This window comes from Colletotrichum lupini, chromosome 9, assembly GCF_023278565.1.
Source record: "Colletotrichum lupini chromosome 9, complete sequence".
NCBI lineage: Eukaryota > Fungi > Ascomycota > Sordariomycetes > Glomerellales > Glomerellaceae > Colletotrichum > Colletotrichum lupini.
The window spans coordinates 1,183,721-1,202,612 of NC_064682.1; the positions used below are offsets into that span (position 1 = coordinate 1,183,721).

General features: G+C 44.0%; 6 protein-coding genes across 6 annotated transcripts; 3 read left to right on the top strand and 3 right to left on the bottom strand.

The window, feature by feature from the left end:
* Positions 1-2,298: 2,298 nt before the first annotated feature.
* On the bottom strand, positions 2,299-3,277 carry CLUP02_16258 (thioesterase superfamily protein; the record flags this gene model as incomplete). Its single annotated transcript, XM_049295182.1, has 2 exons — positions 2,299-3,221; positions 3,256-3,277. The coding sequence occupies 2 exons, from the start codon at positions 3,275-3,277 to the stop codon at positions 2,299-2,301; spliced, it is 945 nt and encodes a 314-aa protein (XP_049152329.1).
* Positions 3,278-3,442: 165 nt separating this feature from the next.
* CLUP02_16259 (acyl-CoA dehydrogenase domain-containing protein) lies at positions 3,443-4,994 on the bottom strand (the record flags this gene model as incomplete). The annotated part of the gene is made up of 3 exons (XM_049295183.1): positions 3,443-4,688; positions 4,751-4,893; positions 4,956-4,994. The coding sequence occupies 3 exons, from the start codon at positions 4,992-4,994 to the stop codon at positions 3,443-3,445; spliced, it is 1,428 nt and encodes a 475-aa protein (XP_049152330.1).
* Positions 4,995-5,565: 571 nt separating this feature from the next.
* CLUP02_16260 (AMP-dependent synthetase/ligase) lies at positions 5,566-6,525 on the bottom strand (the record flags this gene model as incomplete). The annotated part of the gene is made up of 1 exon (XM_049295184.1): positions 5,566-6,525. One exon carries the CDS (start codon positions 6,523-6,525, stop codon positions 5,566-5,568), a length of 960 nt encoding a protein of 319 aa, XP_049152331.1.
* A 2,418-nt stretch (positions 6,526-8,943) lies between these two features.
* Positions 8,944-10,456, top strand: CLUP02_16261 (fatty acid desaturase; the record flags this gene model as incomplete). Its single annotated transcript, XM_049295185.1, has 4 exons — positions 8,944-9,093; positions 9,170-9,962; positions 10,057-10,225; positions 10,282-10,456. Coding segments are annotated over 4 exons (1,287 nt in total), but the record flags the coding sequence as incomplete, so codon positions are not given.
* Positions 10,457-11,551: 1,095 nt separating this feature from the next.
* Positions 11,552-13,397, top strand: CLUP02_16262 (cytochrome P450 3A9; the record flags this gene model as incomplete). The annotated part of the gene is made up of 5 exons (XM_049295186.1): positions 11,552-11,904; positions 11,979-12,188; positions 12,408-13,070; positions 13,128-13,181; positions 13,244-13,397. The coding sequence occupies 5 exons, from the start codon at positions 11,552-11,554 to the stop codon at positions 13,395-13,397; spliced, it is 1,434 nt and encodes a 477-aa protein (XP_049152333.1).
* A 5,209-nt stretch (positions 13,398-18,606) lies between these two features.
* On the top strand, positions 18,607-18,765 carry CLUP02_16263 (uncharacterized protein; the record flags this gene model as incomplete). The annotated part of the gene is made up of 1 exon (XM_049295187.1): positions 18,607-18,765. A coding segment is annotated over one exon (159 nt), but the record flags the coding sequence as incomplete, so codon positions are not given.
* Positions 18,766-18,892: the final 127 nt, after the last annotated feature.

The window sequence follows — 18,892 nt, forward strand, 5'->3', positions numbered from 1 at the left end:
TAATAATAGGCTAGGCTATATAAGTTAATTTCTATTAACGAGCGCTTTTATATAGTTACGAGAGATCGTAACTAGCTACTCGAAGTATTAATTATAGTAGTTAGACCGTACTATATAGATCTTAACGAGGTAATTTCTAACCTATAAAAAGAAGAAGAGCTAGGGGAAACTATATAACCCGTAATAGAGGTATAAGAAATTATCCTTAACGAAATCGTCGTAATAGTATTAACAAATGACGAAGAAAAGGAAATTACTAAAAAGGCACTAATACTACTAGCGAGATGTTATAAAAAACTACAACGGTAAGCCCTAACGCGGTAATTTATTACTAATAACGAGGTAATTAATACTTTTTATATAGTAAAAGAGAAAGCTAATTTCGAGCTAGCGGTTAAACTACGTAAAAAAGGCGTAATTATAACTATTAAAAAACCGTATAAGGGATTAGATCTTATCGAAGTAGATACTCTTTGCGATCGAGGGGTCTATCGATTTATCCTATAGAACTTAGAAAAATATATAAACCTCTATATATTTAAATTACGAATAGTTCGTAAGATTAAAGGGAAAGGAATACCCTAGCCGTACGAGAAGTTTAGATACGTAATTTAGGGGTACGGTAATATTAAAAAGGCAACGTTGCTTATATAATCGCCTATTATATAGCGCTATAGCTAACGATTAATAATAGTACTAATAGTATTATTACGGAAAAAGGGATACGAGATTTAGAGCCGTGATATTACCTAGGCCTATACCTAATCGGCTACAGGGCTTATAAGGAAAATCCTGGCCCATTTACTAAAGGAAATAGCTAGTAAGTACTTAGAAAGCACGATTATTAAAGTGCTTAAGCTACTATATAGGCTCGCAGAATCGGGTACTTATTAATAAGCTACTTACTACGATTTTTATATTAATTAACTATTAATAGTTACTTTTATATACGACCCGTGCTTATTAGTTACGGAGTACGAAGGTAACTAATTTAGGATCGTTGGAATATAAACCGACGATATATTAGGCCTATTTAATATTAACTTTATAAAAAAGGAGGATAAGGAGCTTTAGAAAGCGGGCTTCGTAATAAAGCTAAAAGAGGTCCTTATAATAAATACCCCCTTAGTATTTAATAGTAGGATTTTTATAATTAAAGGGGAAAACGTCGTTTTTTAATAAAAGGGGTAGGGCGAGAAGATTAACCTCGTCGATCTAAACGTAATTAATATTAAAAAGCGGTATAAGGCTAAGCTCGCGCGAGGGGTATATATTACGAATATTTATTAGCTTAAGGCGACTTTTAATTATATTAAAATAGCGCAGGCTATAAATCTAACCGAACGAGACGTCGAGGTATTTAATAAATAGCTTAAGTAGTAATAAACGAATCTCGATCGAGGTCTTATCTATTACCTAATCGACTTTGCGACTAGTAAGCTTTACGTCTTTATTAATAGGTTATTTACGAATAATAACGACCTTACTTCGTACTTAGGGTATATTATTATCCTAGCTAACGAGAGTATAAGCGAGAGCGAATTTACTATATACGGTAATATAATCTATTACTCGTTAACTAAAAATAAGTAGGTAATAAGAAGTATATTAGCGTTAGACGTTTATAATATAATTAACGGCGTTAACCTCTCTTACGTAATTTTAATAACACTAAGGAAGATTACTAATTAAATTAGCCTTTTACCTATTCTAACGGTTATTTATACTAATTCCTACTCGCTATATAAATACCTTATTAAATTAAGAACGATAAAGGAAAAGAGGCTTATAATCGATATTATAGCCCTTAGGTAATCGTATAAAAGGCGCGAGATACTTAAGATCCGTTAGATTAATAATAAAGATAACCTCGTAGACGCTTTTACGAAAATAGTACTAAATAAGGGATTAGAGTAATTCGTAAGTAATAGAAAAGTTATTATACGAATAAAAAGATAAGTTATATAAAAAGAGTAAAGAAAAGGGGGAAAAGGAGACGACTTAATAAACGGGCCCGAGGTTAAATTATACCTCTAACCGTAGCGGTTAAATCGATAAAAAAAAAAGAAAGTTAGTATCGGATTAAAAGTCTAATTTAACTGCGGTATATAGCCGACTGCGCAGGGGCTAATTAGGGGCCTTATTTACGATTATCGTAGCTAGCTTAACTTATAGTTAGAACCTCTTTTTTATACCTACTACGCAGATATTTATATAGTTTAATTAATCTCTTCGTTAACTACGGTTCGAACTAACTACTTTATAATAGGGATACCAACATGTACAAATCTTTACGACTCATAATTTGTTCTTAATTGAGATATACAAGACCTCCGCTGTTGCAAGCACTTCGCCGTTCTCATCCTCTAATTGAGCCGCAACAAAATACTTGCGGCCCTCAACTCTGGCTATCCTCGATCTCACTAGCACCGTTCCCGGCGCAGGAACAGGCTTTCGAAATGACGTGTTCAAGTAACCCGTTCTGAAATCTTTGTTGGGCTCTGTACCCGCCGGCCTCTGGGCTACAATGTGAATGCCCGTAACTTCATCCATCACCAAGGCAACAACGCCTCCGTGAGCCGTCTCGGGAAACCCAATCATGCCATGGTCAAACGTGATGAGAGAACACAACTCATCGACCTTCCAATCGGGACCTTGCGGCTTGGGGTGTATGATCAACCAGGCTTTGATTGTGTCTGGTGTGTTGAGAGTCCCGCCGACGTACGTGTTCTCTCTTGTAGGAAGAACAGTTCTGTTTTGGGAGACTTGCACCACGTGGGACGAAGTATCGGATTGACTGAGGAGTCTGGCACACCATGGGATGGATGCGAAATGCTTGTAATCAGGGTGTGACTTGACGTCGGTGTCAGTCATGGTCGGCGAGTTGATAACTGGGTCAATAAGGAACTCAAGACGTTGATGACAGAATTGCAAGTGACAAGTGAGGGTGAGGGGTCCGGCCCCGACACCTCGGGTTCGGACTGTTGCGGTGGGTCTCACGAGACACCCGAGGTAGTGTAACTTGGAGGGGAAACTAGCGCAGGGGTTGGAGGACCCTATCGCGTCCTTGCAGTTAAGCTGAATGCACATGGAGGCTTGTCTAGGACTAGCTAGCACAAGAGGCGTACAACCCTGAGCATTTTTCTGCACTCCATCAACGGCCACTTGTCGATATATCGGACGACACGTGGACGTCTCGGTTTTGGTCTCATTCTCGAACACTTCGTATCATGGTCCAAGTAGCGGCTTCAGCACCCATGACTCGCAGCCCAGCCATGCCATGTCACCACGTAATATTGAACCTTTGCGGATCACGGAAGCAATAGCGCTATTCTAGACAACCGACACCAGTCATACATAACATGCAATGAAGTCGGTTCAGGGCTACAGAAAGTGAGTTTTAAGCTTGTTATAATCTGATTTCCAAGCCATCGAAAGCTTCTTAGAGTTTCGCGCCTCGATCAGAAGCTCGTTTGTGCTCCTCGCGCCACGCAAGGTCACTCAGAATCTCCTCACTCCCCCCACCAATGACTTTCAAACGGAGGTCCCGAGAAATCTGCTCCGTCATGGTCACCCCCTTTTCGTAGCCTATTCCGCCGTGGATTTGCTGGCTCTCTCTAACGGCTTGCTCTACGATCCTGCCGCCTTGGATCTTTGCCAACGCAATTCTGCTTGCAACGTCCTTGGTCTGCCAGCCGTGAATATGGACGTGGTAGGCAATTTGCTCCAGCCACGCCCAATGGCCCTCGACCTCGCGAGCAAGCGCCGCCAGCTTATGCCGTATAATCTGATTCGAGGCGAGAGGTTTTCCAAATGTCTCTCGATCATGTGCGTGCTGCAGTGCCTCCGAAAGACATATTCGGGCTTGTCTGTTGCAGTCCACTGTGAGGATGAAGCGCTCCTTATTGAAGTTTCGCATGATGATAGGGAACGCCCCGTTCTCTTTGCCCAGCAAGTTATCAGCTGGCACCTTCACGTCTTCCAATACGACCCATGAGGAACCACCGGCGTTGTGCCCGGAATTGTGGATCTTCCTGATCGTGACACCGGGGGAGTTCAAAGGCACGACCAGCAGCGAGATACCACTCCGCCCTGGCTCGCCCATTCGGACGGCGGTGGTCATGTGGGTTGCCCAAGGTGCTCCCGTAACCCACTTCTTGCGGCCGTTGACGACATAGTGTTTGCCGTCGGGAGCTTTCTCTGCAGCAGCCCGGATGGCGCTCACATCACTGCCGGCCGTGGGCTCCGTGATGGCGAGACAGAAGCTAGTCTCCCAGGTAAAGAGACCAGGAAGCCATCGTCTCTTCTGCTCCTCAGTCCCGGCAGCAAAGATGGGCGGCGCACCCACATTGGATGCCCCCGCCAGAGCGAGGGGGACCCCACTGGGCATGCGGGCCATCTCGTCCATGAGAATCAGCTCGTGAAAGACATCCAGCTTGTCGAACGCAATACCCGCAACAGTCATGAGTTCCTTGGGTCGGTACTCTTTTGGGACATCGAGGAAAGCAAGACCGGACTTGGCAAACTTCAACCTCGCTGATAGAGGGGCTTCCCCAGCTGCCTCCCATTCCTGCGCGTAGGGAAGCAAGTGAGTGTCGACAAAGTCTCGTACGTACGTCTGGAACCGCCGGTGAGAGTCATTGTAGTAGGGACTCTCCAGAGCATGGAACCACGCCGGCTCGCCCCACCTGAATCCCGTGTTAGATGACAACTTGAACGAATGAGGAAAAAGGAGGGATCGGGGTAGTACGGAGCGAGGACGCCTGTCGTCTTGTATTCCTTACCGGGACCGGCCTGCCTTGATCCTTTGGCGGTTATCTCGGACATGTTGCAATTTCGTTGCCAGTTCTGTGACCTGTTATGCATTTGATGTGCGGAGATTGGTGCTGATGACTGGACATCCGTGTCCAAGGGGCATGGGTCTCCTAATTGAATGAGCTGGTCCTTGAGAGCACTTGGGAACGCTTTTTGATGAAGTAGCAGGCGATAGACATCGCGCGGGGAAGAGGAAGTTGCAACCAAAGCATGTTACGCTAAAAACTTTGCGTTTGCAGGGAAGCACTTTCAAGTGAAGTTTGTATCAGACGTGACTAGTTCAATGCGATGCGATCAAGTTGGCGCGAGTCAAGAGAGCAAAAATCAACGGCGATTGCTCAATCTGGCCGGTTCCGCCTGGACTCCGCTTCAGCTCAAGAGGTGTTGGTGTTGGTCAGTTCGTCCGGGGAAGACAACAAGGGTTATCGGTCTTGGCCTCCGAGAGACAACCCGCGGGGTCCTGACAAAAGTCCGAGGACCTGGATCCCGCTCCGTACCACGCGCCTACCAGCCCCAATCAAGAGAGCTTGCCTAACGTGATTTACGACCAGTGCATCGTAGCGAGAACAAAAGCTTGTTTCATTGACAATCCCAGTTATTCCGTTGTGGAGTGCCAGCGACTCGTTTAATTCGTGGTGATTCAAATCCCCTCACGCGGCAAGGGGGTGCCTACAACTTCTTTTAGACTTTGGTGCAACAACGTCAAGTACTCTCTACACAACTTCACACGTCGTATGAATAAACATATAACTAAATAGTGGTCGACCGAAGATCCTGTACTTCGACAATCTTTCCACTTCTTGGGTTAACAGCGAGTTCCTGCATGGTAATAAACTTAATCCTCAACGGGTTGATGAGGTCCTTCTCGACGTGTTCCCGAAACATGGGACGCACCACGCCCATCTCTTCCCTCAGCTCCGCCTGCAGCTGGGAACTCTCCTCATCTGTAGCCGGGGTAAATGCGATGTTCAGAGTCAAGAGGTCTTTTCTGTCTTCTCGTGTGACAATGGCTTGCAAACGCCGGACTGGTCGGCCTCTGAGGATCGTGGACACTATGCGCCGGAGGTCCACGAAGTCGACGGAAACGGGTCCGAGGCGGATGGCCGTGCGGTCCCTGTCGAGGACACGGAAAAGGCCTAGAGCTGGGTCAACCCAAGCGGCCCGATCTCCAGAAGGGTAGCGAACAATGGGCATGAGTTGACGCTCCAGGTTGGTCACGACCAAGCTGCCGACCTCTCCTGGGGTAGTAGTGACCTTGCCGTCTTCAGTGATGATCTCCACGATGATGTTTGGATCGTTGACTTGGTGAAGCCTGGTGTCATTTGTGTAGTGCTCTGGCTTCGGTGGTAAGCCGATGATTCCGCAGTCCATAGACCCGTAGACGACTGATCTGATTGTTGCGTTCGGGAAGGCAACTTTCAGCAGCCCGGCCTGATCATCATAGAATGCTTCCCCTGAGAAAAGCAGCAGGCGGACATATGAGTGGGTCTTGCCACTGCTGAGGATGCGTTCTGAGAGTTGCGACATGGTAGTCACCGTGGCGAGGATGACCGTTGCCTCGAACTCAACGATCTGTCGTTCCATAGACTCCAAGGATACGTGTCCAGCTATGGGAAGCTGGACTGCACCGCTCGGAAGATGATAGACAGAGAGGATGTGCAATAAGAAGCTGCCGTAGAGGTCGCCGGCGTAGAACAGATTGGCAACCATGTCTCCCTCGCCGACTCCGCAGCGTCCCAAGCTCTCTGCTAGTTGTGTCGAAAGGCCATGAAGTTCCTTCTGGTTGTAGAACGACACTTTGGGGTGTGTGGTTGTTCCTGGACAGAGCAATGTTAGTAAACATGTATTACAAGTTGGTCAACCCGTCATGGAGTCTGGAAGGCAGCCTATGATAAGTGGTATGAGAATTGCGCACAACTCGCCTCCAGTTTTAAAAACAATACCATCTTTCTGTTTTGATGTCACAACCTTACTGTTCCGACATGTGTTTGATGCCCAGAAAGACTCATGGTCAACGACGGGCAAATCCCTTAAAGACACCGACGCATCTTCAAGAGTCTTACACAGCTTCCAGGACTGGGCGTAATAAGGAGAATTCAATTTGACAAATCTGATGAAGTCTTCGAGCCTTCTGGCCTTGGAAACCGTCATGTTGTTGTTGTAGTCAGTGCATCTAGAGTTTGGGATGCTACGAGTTCAGCTTCAACTCGAGGCTTCGAATAAGTACTCGAAGGAAAAGTACGGCCTTCGGTTATGCCACAACAATTCTCAAGTGCCCCCTCATAACTGCAACATAGACACGAATCTCACCGGCAAACGGGTAACGGCACACGCAAATTGTCGGAATTGATTACTTCCTAGATCCTCGCCGTTGGAACTCCCTCTTGCGAATCTCACAAGAGTTCTGCGTTGTATGCGTACAGCGATTAAAGTTTCGACTCGCAGGGAGTTGCGACGGCTCTGATTGAGGCAAGAGTTGCCATACTGACAATTGTCAGTAGACATCCGTACTTGCACCAAACCCAAGACAACCAGAGAGAGAAAGGGTTGCCCCGGATCCCGATCCTCGTAACCTCTGCTCATTTCTAGAATCCACAACGAAGCCAATTAAGCTTTTGACTGCTTCCGTCCAACGGCGCAAAGTCTCGCAATCTGGACAGGACGTGCGCCGAGGCCCCCGCTAACCCCAACCTTGTGCTCAGGCCCGGCCTCGTCAGATTGACAAAGATAGCAGATGGTAGCTGGCAATACAAGAGAGACCGTAGACGGCTCAGCCACAGAGCCGGTCGAACTCGTTCGGGAAGCTCAAAAGGGGGCGCATTAGCACATGTCAAAGGTCAAAGGGAAATGAATGACTTGTGCGTCCCTTTCTCCCGCAATCCTCCCCCCCTCTTTCCGTAAAGCCCCGAGTGGGACGCGACGTTACCGCACGGTCCCATGTTTTGAACAGCTTGGGGGCGGTCTCTGAATCTGGGCAATGAGGGGAGAGCGATTGGAGAAGATGGAGAGGTTCCTGAAGCCAAAGACCCCCACCGTTTGGCCAATGGAGTTTGTCGAAATGCCACTCTGTCAACAAATGGAGTTCCCAGGGTCCTGTTAGGTGCTACCACCGTCTTTCTCTGCCTTGGAACTCCACGTTAAACGAGATTCAAGCTCAAACATACACAGTGGGTTTCATTTCCCACTTGGAAGCAGAGAGCAAGGGGTGCAAAAGTGTTGGGGTTGAGAACCTTTGTGTGGGCTTTTTCCAAGACTTCTGTTATCCGCACGTGGAACCGGACCCTTGGAAATCTTGCACGACTAGGCCAAATTGCGTTTAGTTCCGTTTAAGCGACGAAGCCTCTTCTTGAACGTGCTAGGATCTTGCAGCAGATTAGATCCGCGTTTCTCAACACCTCCCTCCCGAGTTGCCAGATACGCGTTCACCGCCCGGGACTGCTGGCTGCCTCTTTGATTGTTTCACCTTATGGTACCGAGGAAGGTGTCATAGAACTGACACTTCGGCCGCGAGGCCACGTTTGCGAAGGAAGACACCGAGACATTCTTCAACACCCACGGTACCGGTTTTTTGCTTTGTGCTCGACGTGTGGCGGTCATCATCGAGTCATGGAATATGCTGCGGAATACGCCCAGCCCGAGGCTCTGCGATGCTTTGGGGCAAGCCACAAGGTTAGACCCAGTGGCGAGTCACGTCTCGAGGCAGTCTCGAGCAATTCCAAACACTCGACTTTTGACAGCAGTAAGATGAAATTTTCTGCCGCCGAGCCTAACCCCCCCCCCCAATGCATGTGGGCAAGGCAAGGCAAAGACAGCCTAGCAAGGGAAGGGGGGAAACCGAGAAAAAAAAAAGTAGTCCAGACTGTTTGGACCCCTATTCCAGGGATCGTCTCTCACCGTGGGTAACGGCCCACCTTTAATGCTGCCGCTCCTAAAAAAAAGGGTCAAGGAGACACGTCTCTCTCGTTGGCGGTCTGCTTCCCGGGTCCCTTGTGAAGTCTGACTAGAAACCTTTTTGTCTTTTCCCTAACCTCGGGCACCTGAGAAAATTTCACCCTTTTCCCCAGACCTCTTAGCTCCAGCTTCCCTCTGGTTCCTTCCTTTACTCATCCATAACACGGTGCGGTCTCGAGAGCGTATCCTTCTTTCCCCTTCGTTCATCTCATATTATATCCATTGAGCAATAGTGAGGTGATTCCAAACAACCTGGTCTGCACCTTATCATACGCAATGGCGACCCAACGTACCTCGTCTACCGTGGTGGTCGAGAAGCCCCAGAAGGTTAGTCGGCAAACGGCTTCCGATGCGCCGCCATCGATCTCGATGACCGATCATTGATCACTGACCCTCCTCATAGAAGACCAACGAGCCTGTCTTCCCTGATATTCAGACCATCAGAGATGCCATCCCGGCTCACTGCTTCGAGCCTTCGCTCGTGACTTCCTACTACTATGTCGTCCGCGACCTCACCATGGTCGCCGGCCTCGTCTGGGCTGCTCTCACCTACATCCCCGGCATTCAGGACCCCATCCTGCGCGCCACCGCCTGGATGGTCTACGGCTTCGTACAGGGTCTCATCTGCACCGGCGTCTGGATTCTCGGCCACGAGTGCGGCCACGGCGCCTTCTCCAAGTCCGACAAGGTGAACAACATCACCGGATGGGCCCTTCACTCCTTCCTTCTCGTCCCCTACTTCTCATGGAAGTTCTCTCACCACCGCCACCACCGCTTCACCGGTCACATGAAGAAAGACATGGCCTTCGTTCCTGCCACCGCTCCCAAGCCCTCCAAGAAGCCCTTGTTCGGAAGCATCGACCTTCACGAGCTCTTCGAGGACACGCCCATTGCCCAGGCCATCAACCTGCTCACCCACCAGCTCTTCGGATGGCAGGCGTACCTCTTCTTCAATGCCACCGCCGGCAAGGGTAGCTTGCAGCGTGAGGTCAACGGTCTCGGACGTTGGCTGGGTGTCAGCCACTTCGGCCCCACCAGTGCCGTGTTCCGTCCCAATGAGGCTATCTTCATTGCCATCTCTGATATTGGCCTGGCCATCACCTTCTCCGCCCTGTACTATGCTTCCACCATCCTAGATGTCTCCACCGTCGCTCTCCTCTACGCGGTCCCCTACTTCTGGGTCCACCACTGGCTCGGTACGCCCCCTGCCCCTTCACTTGTGATCCTTGAAGCTTGACCTTTGGGTTTCACAAGCAAATGTGTTTATCATAGTGCTAATTGACCCCTCAGTTGCCATCACTTACCTCCACCACAACCACCCTGAGGTCCACCACTACACTGAGGAGGGCTGGACTTTCGTCAAGGGTGCCATTGCCACCGTTGACCGTGAGTTCGGCTTCATCGGCAAGCACCTCTTCCACGGCATCATTGAGAAGCACGTCGTTCACCACCTGTTCCCGTAAGCTTTGCCTCCCATCATGAGAAATCTCCCGAGCCATCGCTAACAGATCCTAGTCGCATTCCTTTCTACAAGGCTGACGAGGCTACTGAGGCCATCAAGCCTGTCCTTGGTGACCTGTACAACCACGATGGCCGCAGCTTCCTCGGCCAGCTCTGGTCCGTTTTCGGCACTCTCAAGTATGTCGAGAACGACCCCAACTGCCCCGGCGCCATGAGATGGGCCAAATAGAGGGTGGTTGCTGTACAAAATGCAACACGGTTTTCTTTAGACGGACATAAAGAGACATAGACGACATAGACATTTTTAGACTCAAAGACCGCATAGTCAAAGCTTGATAGAGCGGAAGCACGTATGGAGTTTAGAAACAAGGGGAAATAGACCAAAAGTTCTAGACCAAATGGCAGGGCCAAGGCTCAGAATTCTTTTGAAACTGCATCTCCACCGTGAATAAGGCACAGTCTTGTCGTTCACCATGATGTGAGATATTCGTATTTAAGGTTCTCGTGATGACAGACGCGTTAAAGTTAATGAGTACTTTTGGGCAATAGGCGACCTTCCCAAATGGTTTCCTGAATAGGAAAGGAAGTACCGCGAGATAACTGGAAATGAGTAATATGGGATTACACTTGAACAGAGTTTATACCAAGCACATCAGATTTGGGGATTGAGTGCAACCTATCTCCATGTTCCCGCTTAATTTGCATGACACGCGGTTTCCAGCCAAGGAGTAGCCCAGTCAATGAGTGTGTACCATTCTGGACCATCCGATTCGCGCTTGCGTCGTCTCTTGGGTGCCACGTTGGTGAACTCACTTGTTCCCAGACCAAAGGAAAAGCGCAGCAAGCCCAGCTCCCTGGGCTCCCATCATCCGAGCTAATATAACAGAGTTTACACTGCTTGAAACAGTGCGCGCAGCATATTCACGACAGCCTCGCAGGCTGACGATGGCTACATGTACATCTGAACTGAGTCGTGCAATTCAAAGGAGCCTCTGACTGTTGTGCAAATCCAGCCACGTACCGTAATCTCCGGTCTAGGTTGGCTTGCGCAACTTCTCAGCAGGAAGCACCGGGGCTAGCGGGGGGTCTAGATCACGAAATAGCTCCTGCAGACTTATGTGTGTTCGTCTTATATCATCCCGAGGAGATGGCTCCGGGTCTCATGTCATAGAAGATCATCGCCCGCTTCCTGTCAAAGATTGTTATGTCCCTCTGTTCTCTTATTGTCTCTGACCTGTCATCTCATCATCCACCAGTCATTCAATCATTGACAAAGCATCGCTAGCATCTTGCCCTGATCAAGACGATCAACAACGGCGACACAATGGCGTCGGCCTACATACTTGCCGTCTACTTCCTAGTAGTTGTCCTCGCCGGTCTTCAACTCAAACAGAAGATCAAAGCTCTCAAGTCTCCCCTGAGAAAACTTCCTGGGCCTTGGTATGCTCCTCTCACAACATTGCATTTACGTTATCTCTTCTCAACCGGAACCATCTGGAAGTTGGTAGAGAGAAGCCACAACAAATATGGGCCGATTATCCGACTCGGCCCCCGACAGGTCTGGATCTCTGACAAGGAGGCCATGAAGCAGATCTTGGTCAAGACGGATCTTCCCAAAGTTGCCATGTATGCCGAAATTTCCAGAGACAAATTCAGTCCCGGACTATTTGGCGAGATGTAAGTCGTTCCCTTTTTTTCTGCCCACAATGTGCACTTGCAACGTGAGCCTAACTCAACGTCGTTGGAAAAAGTCGCCAAGAGCCGCACAGGCGCCTCAAACGTTTCCTGTTCCCTGCTTTTACGGTCAACTACATTGACAACCTTGAGATGTTCTTCAAGAGCACCGTTCGTGACGTGCTCAACAAGTACCAGACACAGATCAACGAGGATGCGGTACACTATGCAAAAAAGGGTATCGAGGTCGACTTAATGGACGACCTTCACAACGTGGCCCTTGACATGTAAGCCAATACTTCCGCAGCCATCTTGGTCTTTCTCTTGCACGGCTTCTTACTTGAGTAACAGCATGGGAGAGTGTTCATTCGGCAAGGGGTTCGGACAGACCAATCCCAATAGCTTAATCGAAGATGGAGTTGACGAGAAGATTTGGAAGTCAATCCCTCGCTCCATTTTCGATGGTCTCAGCAAGCGATACCAGGCAAGTCAATCTTTTGTTACAGACGAAATGTCTTGATTCCCTCAGTGCTTACTTGTACAAAGACTGTATATGTCAAGAAATTCTTCCGCGCCCTGGGAATCGACCTGCAATTCGACTGGCCCGCCGAGATGATCACAGCAATCGACGCCGTAGTCCAACGACGCAAGCGCACTCCGGACGTTGAGCGCCGAGACCTCCTCCAGCACCTTATCGAAGAGGGCAAAAAGCCTGACACCGGCACTAGCATGTCTGTCCGCGACATTGTCGACCAAATGGCCGAGATCCTCCTTGCCGGTTCCGAAACAACATCCGGCACTATCGGCTGTCTCTTTCTCGAGCTTGCCCGTAACCCCGACGTCCGCGCCAAGCTCTTCGCCTCTCTCCCGTCCAAGGGCTTCAACGAAGAGATTGTGACCAGAAAATCGGTTCGCAACGAGGAGAACTACGAGTACCTCGAGGCCTGCATCAAGGAGAACCTCCGCTTGCATCCTATTGCTTCGGAGATGGGCCGCCGGACTGGCAATCAGTGGATCAACCTCTGTGGCTATGATCTACCGCCTCACACAGTAGTCTCGGCTTCATACCGGGATCTTCACCGCAACGAGGCTTTCTGGCCCCAGGCAGTACGGTTCTGGCCCGAGAGGTGGCTATCCGAAGACAAGAGAGACGGGGCACCCGCACCTGAGTAAGTCCCAATGGTTTCCTTCCCATAATAAAATCTTCGTACTAACGAAGCCTCCAGTATGGACGCGTATTACCCCTTTTCTGGAGGCAAGCATTCGTGCATTGGTATCAAGTAAGTCTTAGTACAATGCTTTTCGTTATTGTCGAGCAACTATGCTGATAAAGTCGATAAAGCTTTGCGTGGGCCGAGATGAGAATGGTTGCCGCCAATCTCCTACAAAGATTCGATGTGCTGGAAGTTCCGGATCAAGACATAGACTTCCGCCAGTACATCACCATGCAGTTTGCAACTGGTCACTGGAAAGTTGTTCTCAAGCCAAGAAATTGATTACAAGTCATTGGACTCTTACGACGAAACGTTCACAAAGCCTGACTTTTGGCATTTAGATTGAAAAGAATCCATATTTGATCTCTCTGAGATGGAGTTGCGGGGTTGAGATCTGTGTGCAGGCGATAGCATTGTAGGCCAACTGAGTCCAAGGCGTCCATCTAAGGGCAAACTGCGATCTAGACATAAGCGAGATTGAATAGAATTGGTTGATTGCATTCAAGGTGCGCAAGAGCTGATGAATCAACTATCTAGATAGTCTACGTCTTGCAGGACTTGGCTAACCCCCGTCCCTAAATTCTCGGTAGCGGTTAACACAGATGAGAGACTTTACCTGAGATACTGCAATAGTCAACGCTCCCGCCGGCTATGTTGTATTCAACAGCTCGGAGGGACTAGAACAGGAAGAAATTGCAAAATACCCCAGTGCCAGCAATGACCACCAGCTTGACGACGTGAGGGTATTTCTGGGACACTACGTGGCGGGAAAGCTCCGCTCATAAGACATAAACCATGTTCCTTACTGCAACAAAACGCATGTAAAAAGCTTATTGGCAGAGGAGTTTGCAAAGTGCGAGCGGTTTATCTGCCCTTGTCAAACCCCCATCATGGGTCTGTTGCATGCTATACCGACGGACCGACGTTGACGTCTCAGTAGCATGGACCCGGTTGATTCGGCATGGAGCAAGCAAATGGCACCAGAAAGCTTATTTAATGGCTATGGTGGGGTAGTTAACACGAGATATATTGATCGAGCCAAAGGTCGCGCGGGGATAAGGGTTTGGAGAAGATGGCCGTTGGCGTAGCCTGCTCGATATCTTCTAGGCACAAGATTTCTCCACTCAGTGGGAGAGACAGATTCGAGGGACTCGGAAATTGGGAGGGGTTTCGGCATCGGGATTGGGCCCGAGAAGACATTTAACACTGAAGGCAGAGCCGGGATCGAGACAGGACAGCTTGCATTGGGGTCCTACTTAACCTATCTGAGGTAGCAGATCAATGATGGCCGAGTCATTTGCTATCATAACCGGCTTTGGCTATTAATTCTAGGGAACCACCACGGCAAAGGGATCTCTACAAGAGCCGAAGAAAGAAACGCAAGGATGATCCGTCTCTTCAGTGAAGCTTGAGCCAAAGATATAGATCTATCTTATTTACTAACTTCAGCCGGTATACAAGCATTGCGGCTGCATGTCTCTAGATGTCGGATTAGAAGTCCAATTCGACCGCGGCATACAGCCGACTGCGCAGGGGCTAATTAGGGGCCCTATTTAGGATTATCATAGCCAGCCTAACCTACGGTTAGAACCTCCTTTTTACACCTACTACGTAAATATTTATATAGTTTAATTAATCTCTTTATTAACTACGGTTCGAACTAACTACTTTATAATAGGGATACTAATACTAATTAGTAGTTAAATTCTTTTATTATAGATTAGTAAGGTATCTTGCTACGTAGAAGAGACGACCTCTTAATACTATACGAGATAAGAGATTCGTACTAATTAACCTTACAGAAGTAAATAAAAAAAGAAGCGATTTTTAAATACCGTACGGAATTAAGTAATTATAGCCCTTTATTACTTATAAAAAGTTAACGTTTATTATATTAAAATACGTTAATTAATAGAACTGCTTAAGTAACTAGCCTTTTATTATTACCCTAAGTAGCTTTTTTATTAAACGACTTTTCTATAGCCGGCCCGCGATTAGAAATTAACTAATTAAATTAGTAAAAGGAAATACTTATATAACGACTACTTACCTAATTAATTAGTATAACAAATAAGCTTAATAATATAATATAAAAAAGTACTACGTAATTAAAAAAAGGGATCTCTAAATATAAATATTCTTATTTAGTAATAAAAGTAACCCTATAGGAGTTATTAAATTAAGAGATTTATAGTATATAAAAAAGTCTATTATCACGAGGATTTTATAAGTACGACTTTAAGCCCGCGATCTAAACGACCTCTTTATAACTTCCTTAACTACCCCCCGGGTATTACTTAAGAATAAAGTATAAGGGACGGTTTAATAAGGGAAGAGGGGATTTAGAAGTTTTAATAATATTAAGTTAAGAATATTACGGATTTTAAAAATTAACTTAAAAAGAAGGCGGCTATTCTAAAATAGTCCTACGACCTCCTATTAGAGTTATTATTAGCCTAAGAAAAGGCTAAAAAGATAAGGATTTAAAAAAAAAAAAAAAGAAATCCTCTAGAGGGCTATTAAAAAGCTTCTTTTTATACTAGCTCCCGGCGCGAGATTATTAATTTTAAGAAATTAACTAAGTAATAAAAAGGATTATTAGTAAGCGATAATTACCTAACTATAATTAAATTATAAAAAAGACTACTTAAAAAATATAAAATAGGGTACTAAGAGGCTATAAAAAATAAGATTTCTAAGGTATTTAACCTTACTACGTATAAGTAATAAGTAAGCATTTTTAGTAAGTCCTTAAAATCCACGATCTTATAAAAAAGAGGGCTTAACTTTATTAACTATACTTAACGGCTTATATAGTTCCTAATAGCCTATATAGCTCTTTTACGAGCCGCCCGGCGTTTATTTTTAACTATTCCTATAGAATATTACCCTAAAAGAAGTAGGTTAGGGAAAGAAGCTATTAAAAAATTATAGAGAGCACGAGGCTTAAAAGACTAGAAATATACGGAATAGTAGAAATTAGTAATTAGTAAAGATCCCGAGACTAATTATTATATTTTTTTATAGTAATATAAACGTTTACTACTATTATTATTAAAAAGAACTATTAAAACCTACCTTTTTATATTAAATAAAAAAGAGGATCTTAGTAAGTATAATAGCTAGCGATCTAAAAGGGTAATAGTAATTACTAAAAATAATAAAAATAAGAGTAGTAACGAAACGGCGAGAAGAAATAAGAATTTCCTAAACCTTAATAAATTCGTTAGGTAGCGAAAGTATAAATTTATTATAACTAGCGCGCGGATTAAATATATCCCTATTAAAATTAAATACGCTAGCGACTACTAATATAAGTATAAGCTAGAGTACGACCCTTAGTAAGTTAGGGTAAAGAAGAAGAGAACGAAACCCGATCCTAAATAGAATCTTAATCCTTTATAAATAAGTAAATATTAACCCGGATTATTAGGGGACGTAGATATATAGAATCGTAAATTAGCTTAACGGTAAGTAAATTAACGTAGTATTAATCTATTTAACTAAGGTTTATAAAAAAAAGGGGCTATAGGGGTAACCCTTATTTTATAAAATCGTAAATAACCTTAGCTACTAACTAAATAAATAGTTCGCGAGTATAAGCTTAGGAATCGCAAAAGTAGTTAATAAATTCCTCTACGGGCGAGGGGTATTATTAGCGTAATTATAATTATAAAAGCTATACGAAATACTAGTAGCGATAATTATAAAAGAGGAATTTATATTATAGAACTAAGTATAGGTCGATAGAGCGTATAATTACTTTAACGAATTTAGAAAAAAGGTAAACAACTTAGATTTCTTCTTTATAATTATTAATAAAAATTTATTATTATAAAAGGATATACTGGGGCAAAATATAGTATTAGAAGTATAATAATCGATAATTCTACTTATTTCGATTTATAACTTATTACTACTATTAATGCGAAATTCGGCGCTAATTAGTTAATAAAAAAGGAAGTAAATAACTTAAAGTTATTAATAATATATAGCGACGTAGGGATTATATATAAATACTAAAGATTTAGTAATAAATACGAGGCAATTTATAAACCTTAAAAAGATCTTTTTAAAAGAGAAATTATATTTTAGGGGGAAGTATAAGGTTTTATAAAAAACCCTAACGATATTTTATAATTATTATAAAAAAGTCGGAATTAGGGAATACTAATACTATTTAGTAATTAATATCGTACTTATAGGTAAACCCTCTAATTATTATTACGAAGCGGTACGTAATTTTAATTAAAACGACTTTCTTAGTATAATTAACGCAATCCGAAGCCGCTTCGAGATTTATAATAAGAACCTGGAGCTCCTATTTAAGCTATAAGCGATTTTTTATATATTTATAGCTAGGATAATAGAGGGTAAATCGCGAGTAGAGATACTTAAAGAGCTTATCGATCGAATTAATAAGCTAATAAAAACCTAGCTAAATAAGGGGATAAATAAGTAAAACGTCGGATATTTTTATACTATAGTTTAGCGTATATTAGAAATAAAAATAACCCTATACTAGGTACTTGAAGATTACGAGACGCTTTACTTAAGGCTAAGATTTAGCTTTAATATTAAAATAAGAATACTGCGCTAAACTTATTTTTAAGTATACGACGGCCCTTATTAATAATATTAAGTTGATTAAACGTATAATAAGAAAGGAAAAGAGGCTAAATATAGTAATTACTAATAAAGAGGCTTAGATATATTAAATAGGTAGAGATTTAACTTATAAGTAGAGTAATAAAAGAAGTAATACTATATTTATAAAAAGGATAAATATTAGTTAAGTAATTACTCTAAAGAAGAGCGTACTAAACTATATAAATAGTATAGAAAGTCGAGGGTAGTAAATAGTAAAACTAGCCCTCGTTAGTTTAACTAATTCCTTATTATATATAAAGGTAGATCCGGGGGTATAGAACTTAGTAACGGTAGCTAAAATAATAGCTTAAAGTATATACCCCTTATAAAAGATTCGGAAGATAAGGAAGATCTTACCCCCTATACTAACGAATTAGATTATAATAAAATTAACGATATTAACTACTCTTTTTTTACCCTATTAGCCTTTAGAAGATATACGAGGCTAAACGAATAGAGGGTAATAGAAGCTCTTGATAAGTAGGCTTTTATTTATAAATAGTAAAGGAAGGTCCCTTAAATAACGGATACAGAGGAGGCTAAAAAGGTAAATTTAATAAGGCTAAAGCTTATTCTCTTAATAATTAAAGAGAAAACGCTATTTTTCTTAATATTTAAAAAAAAAGAATATAGTACTAAGTAAATCTAGGGGTAGCTAGAGGGGTCCTTTTTATATTACTTAGATCCTTTAAATACTAAGCTCGTATAAGTATTTTACGTAAGTAAAAGGTACGGCCTAGACGATTTCTATAAGATTATCCTAAATACTAGGGTATCGTAATAGTTAATTAGAAAAAAAGGGTAATTCTAAGTACTATAAAAGATCGCGTTAGTAATATTTAATACGTTAATAATAAGTATTACGAGGATTAGTTTCGGCCTAGGTAAGGAAATCGTTACCCTAAGTATAATAAAAGTAGAGACGTACTTTAGAATAATAACTTTTTATATTTTACCTATTAATACCCCATTTCTCCTATATTTAAAAAATATAAATTAACTAAGTATTATATTTAATAATACGAGGAATAAAATCTCTAGTAGTAAGTACTTCGAGATAGTTAAACGATAATAGGGGCATGCGTTTATAAAGCTTATTAATAATACGAAGTTAATTAATTACTTAA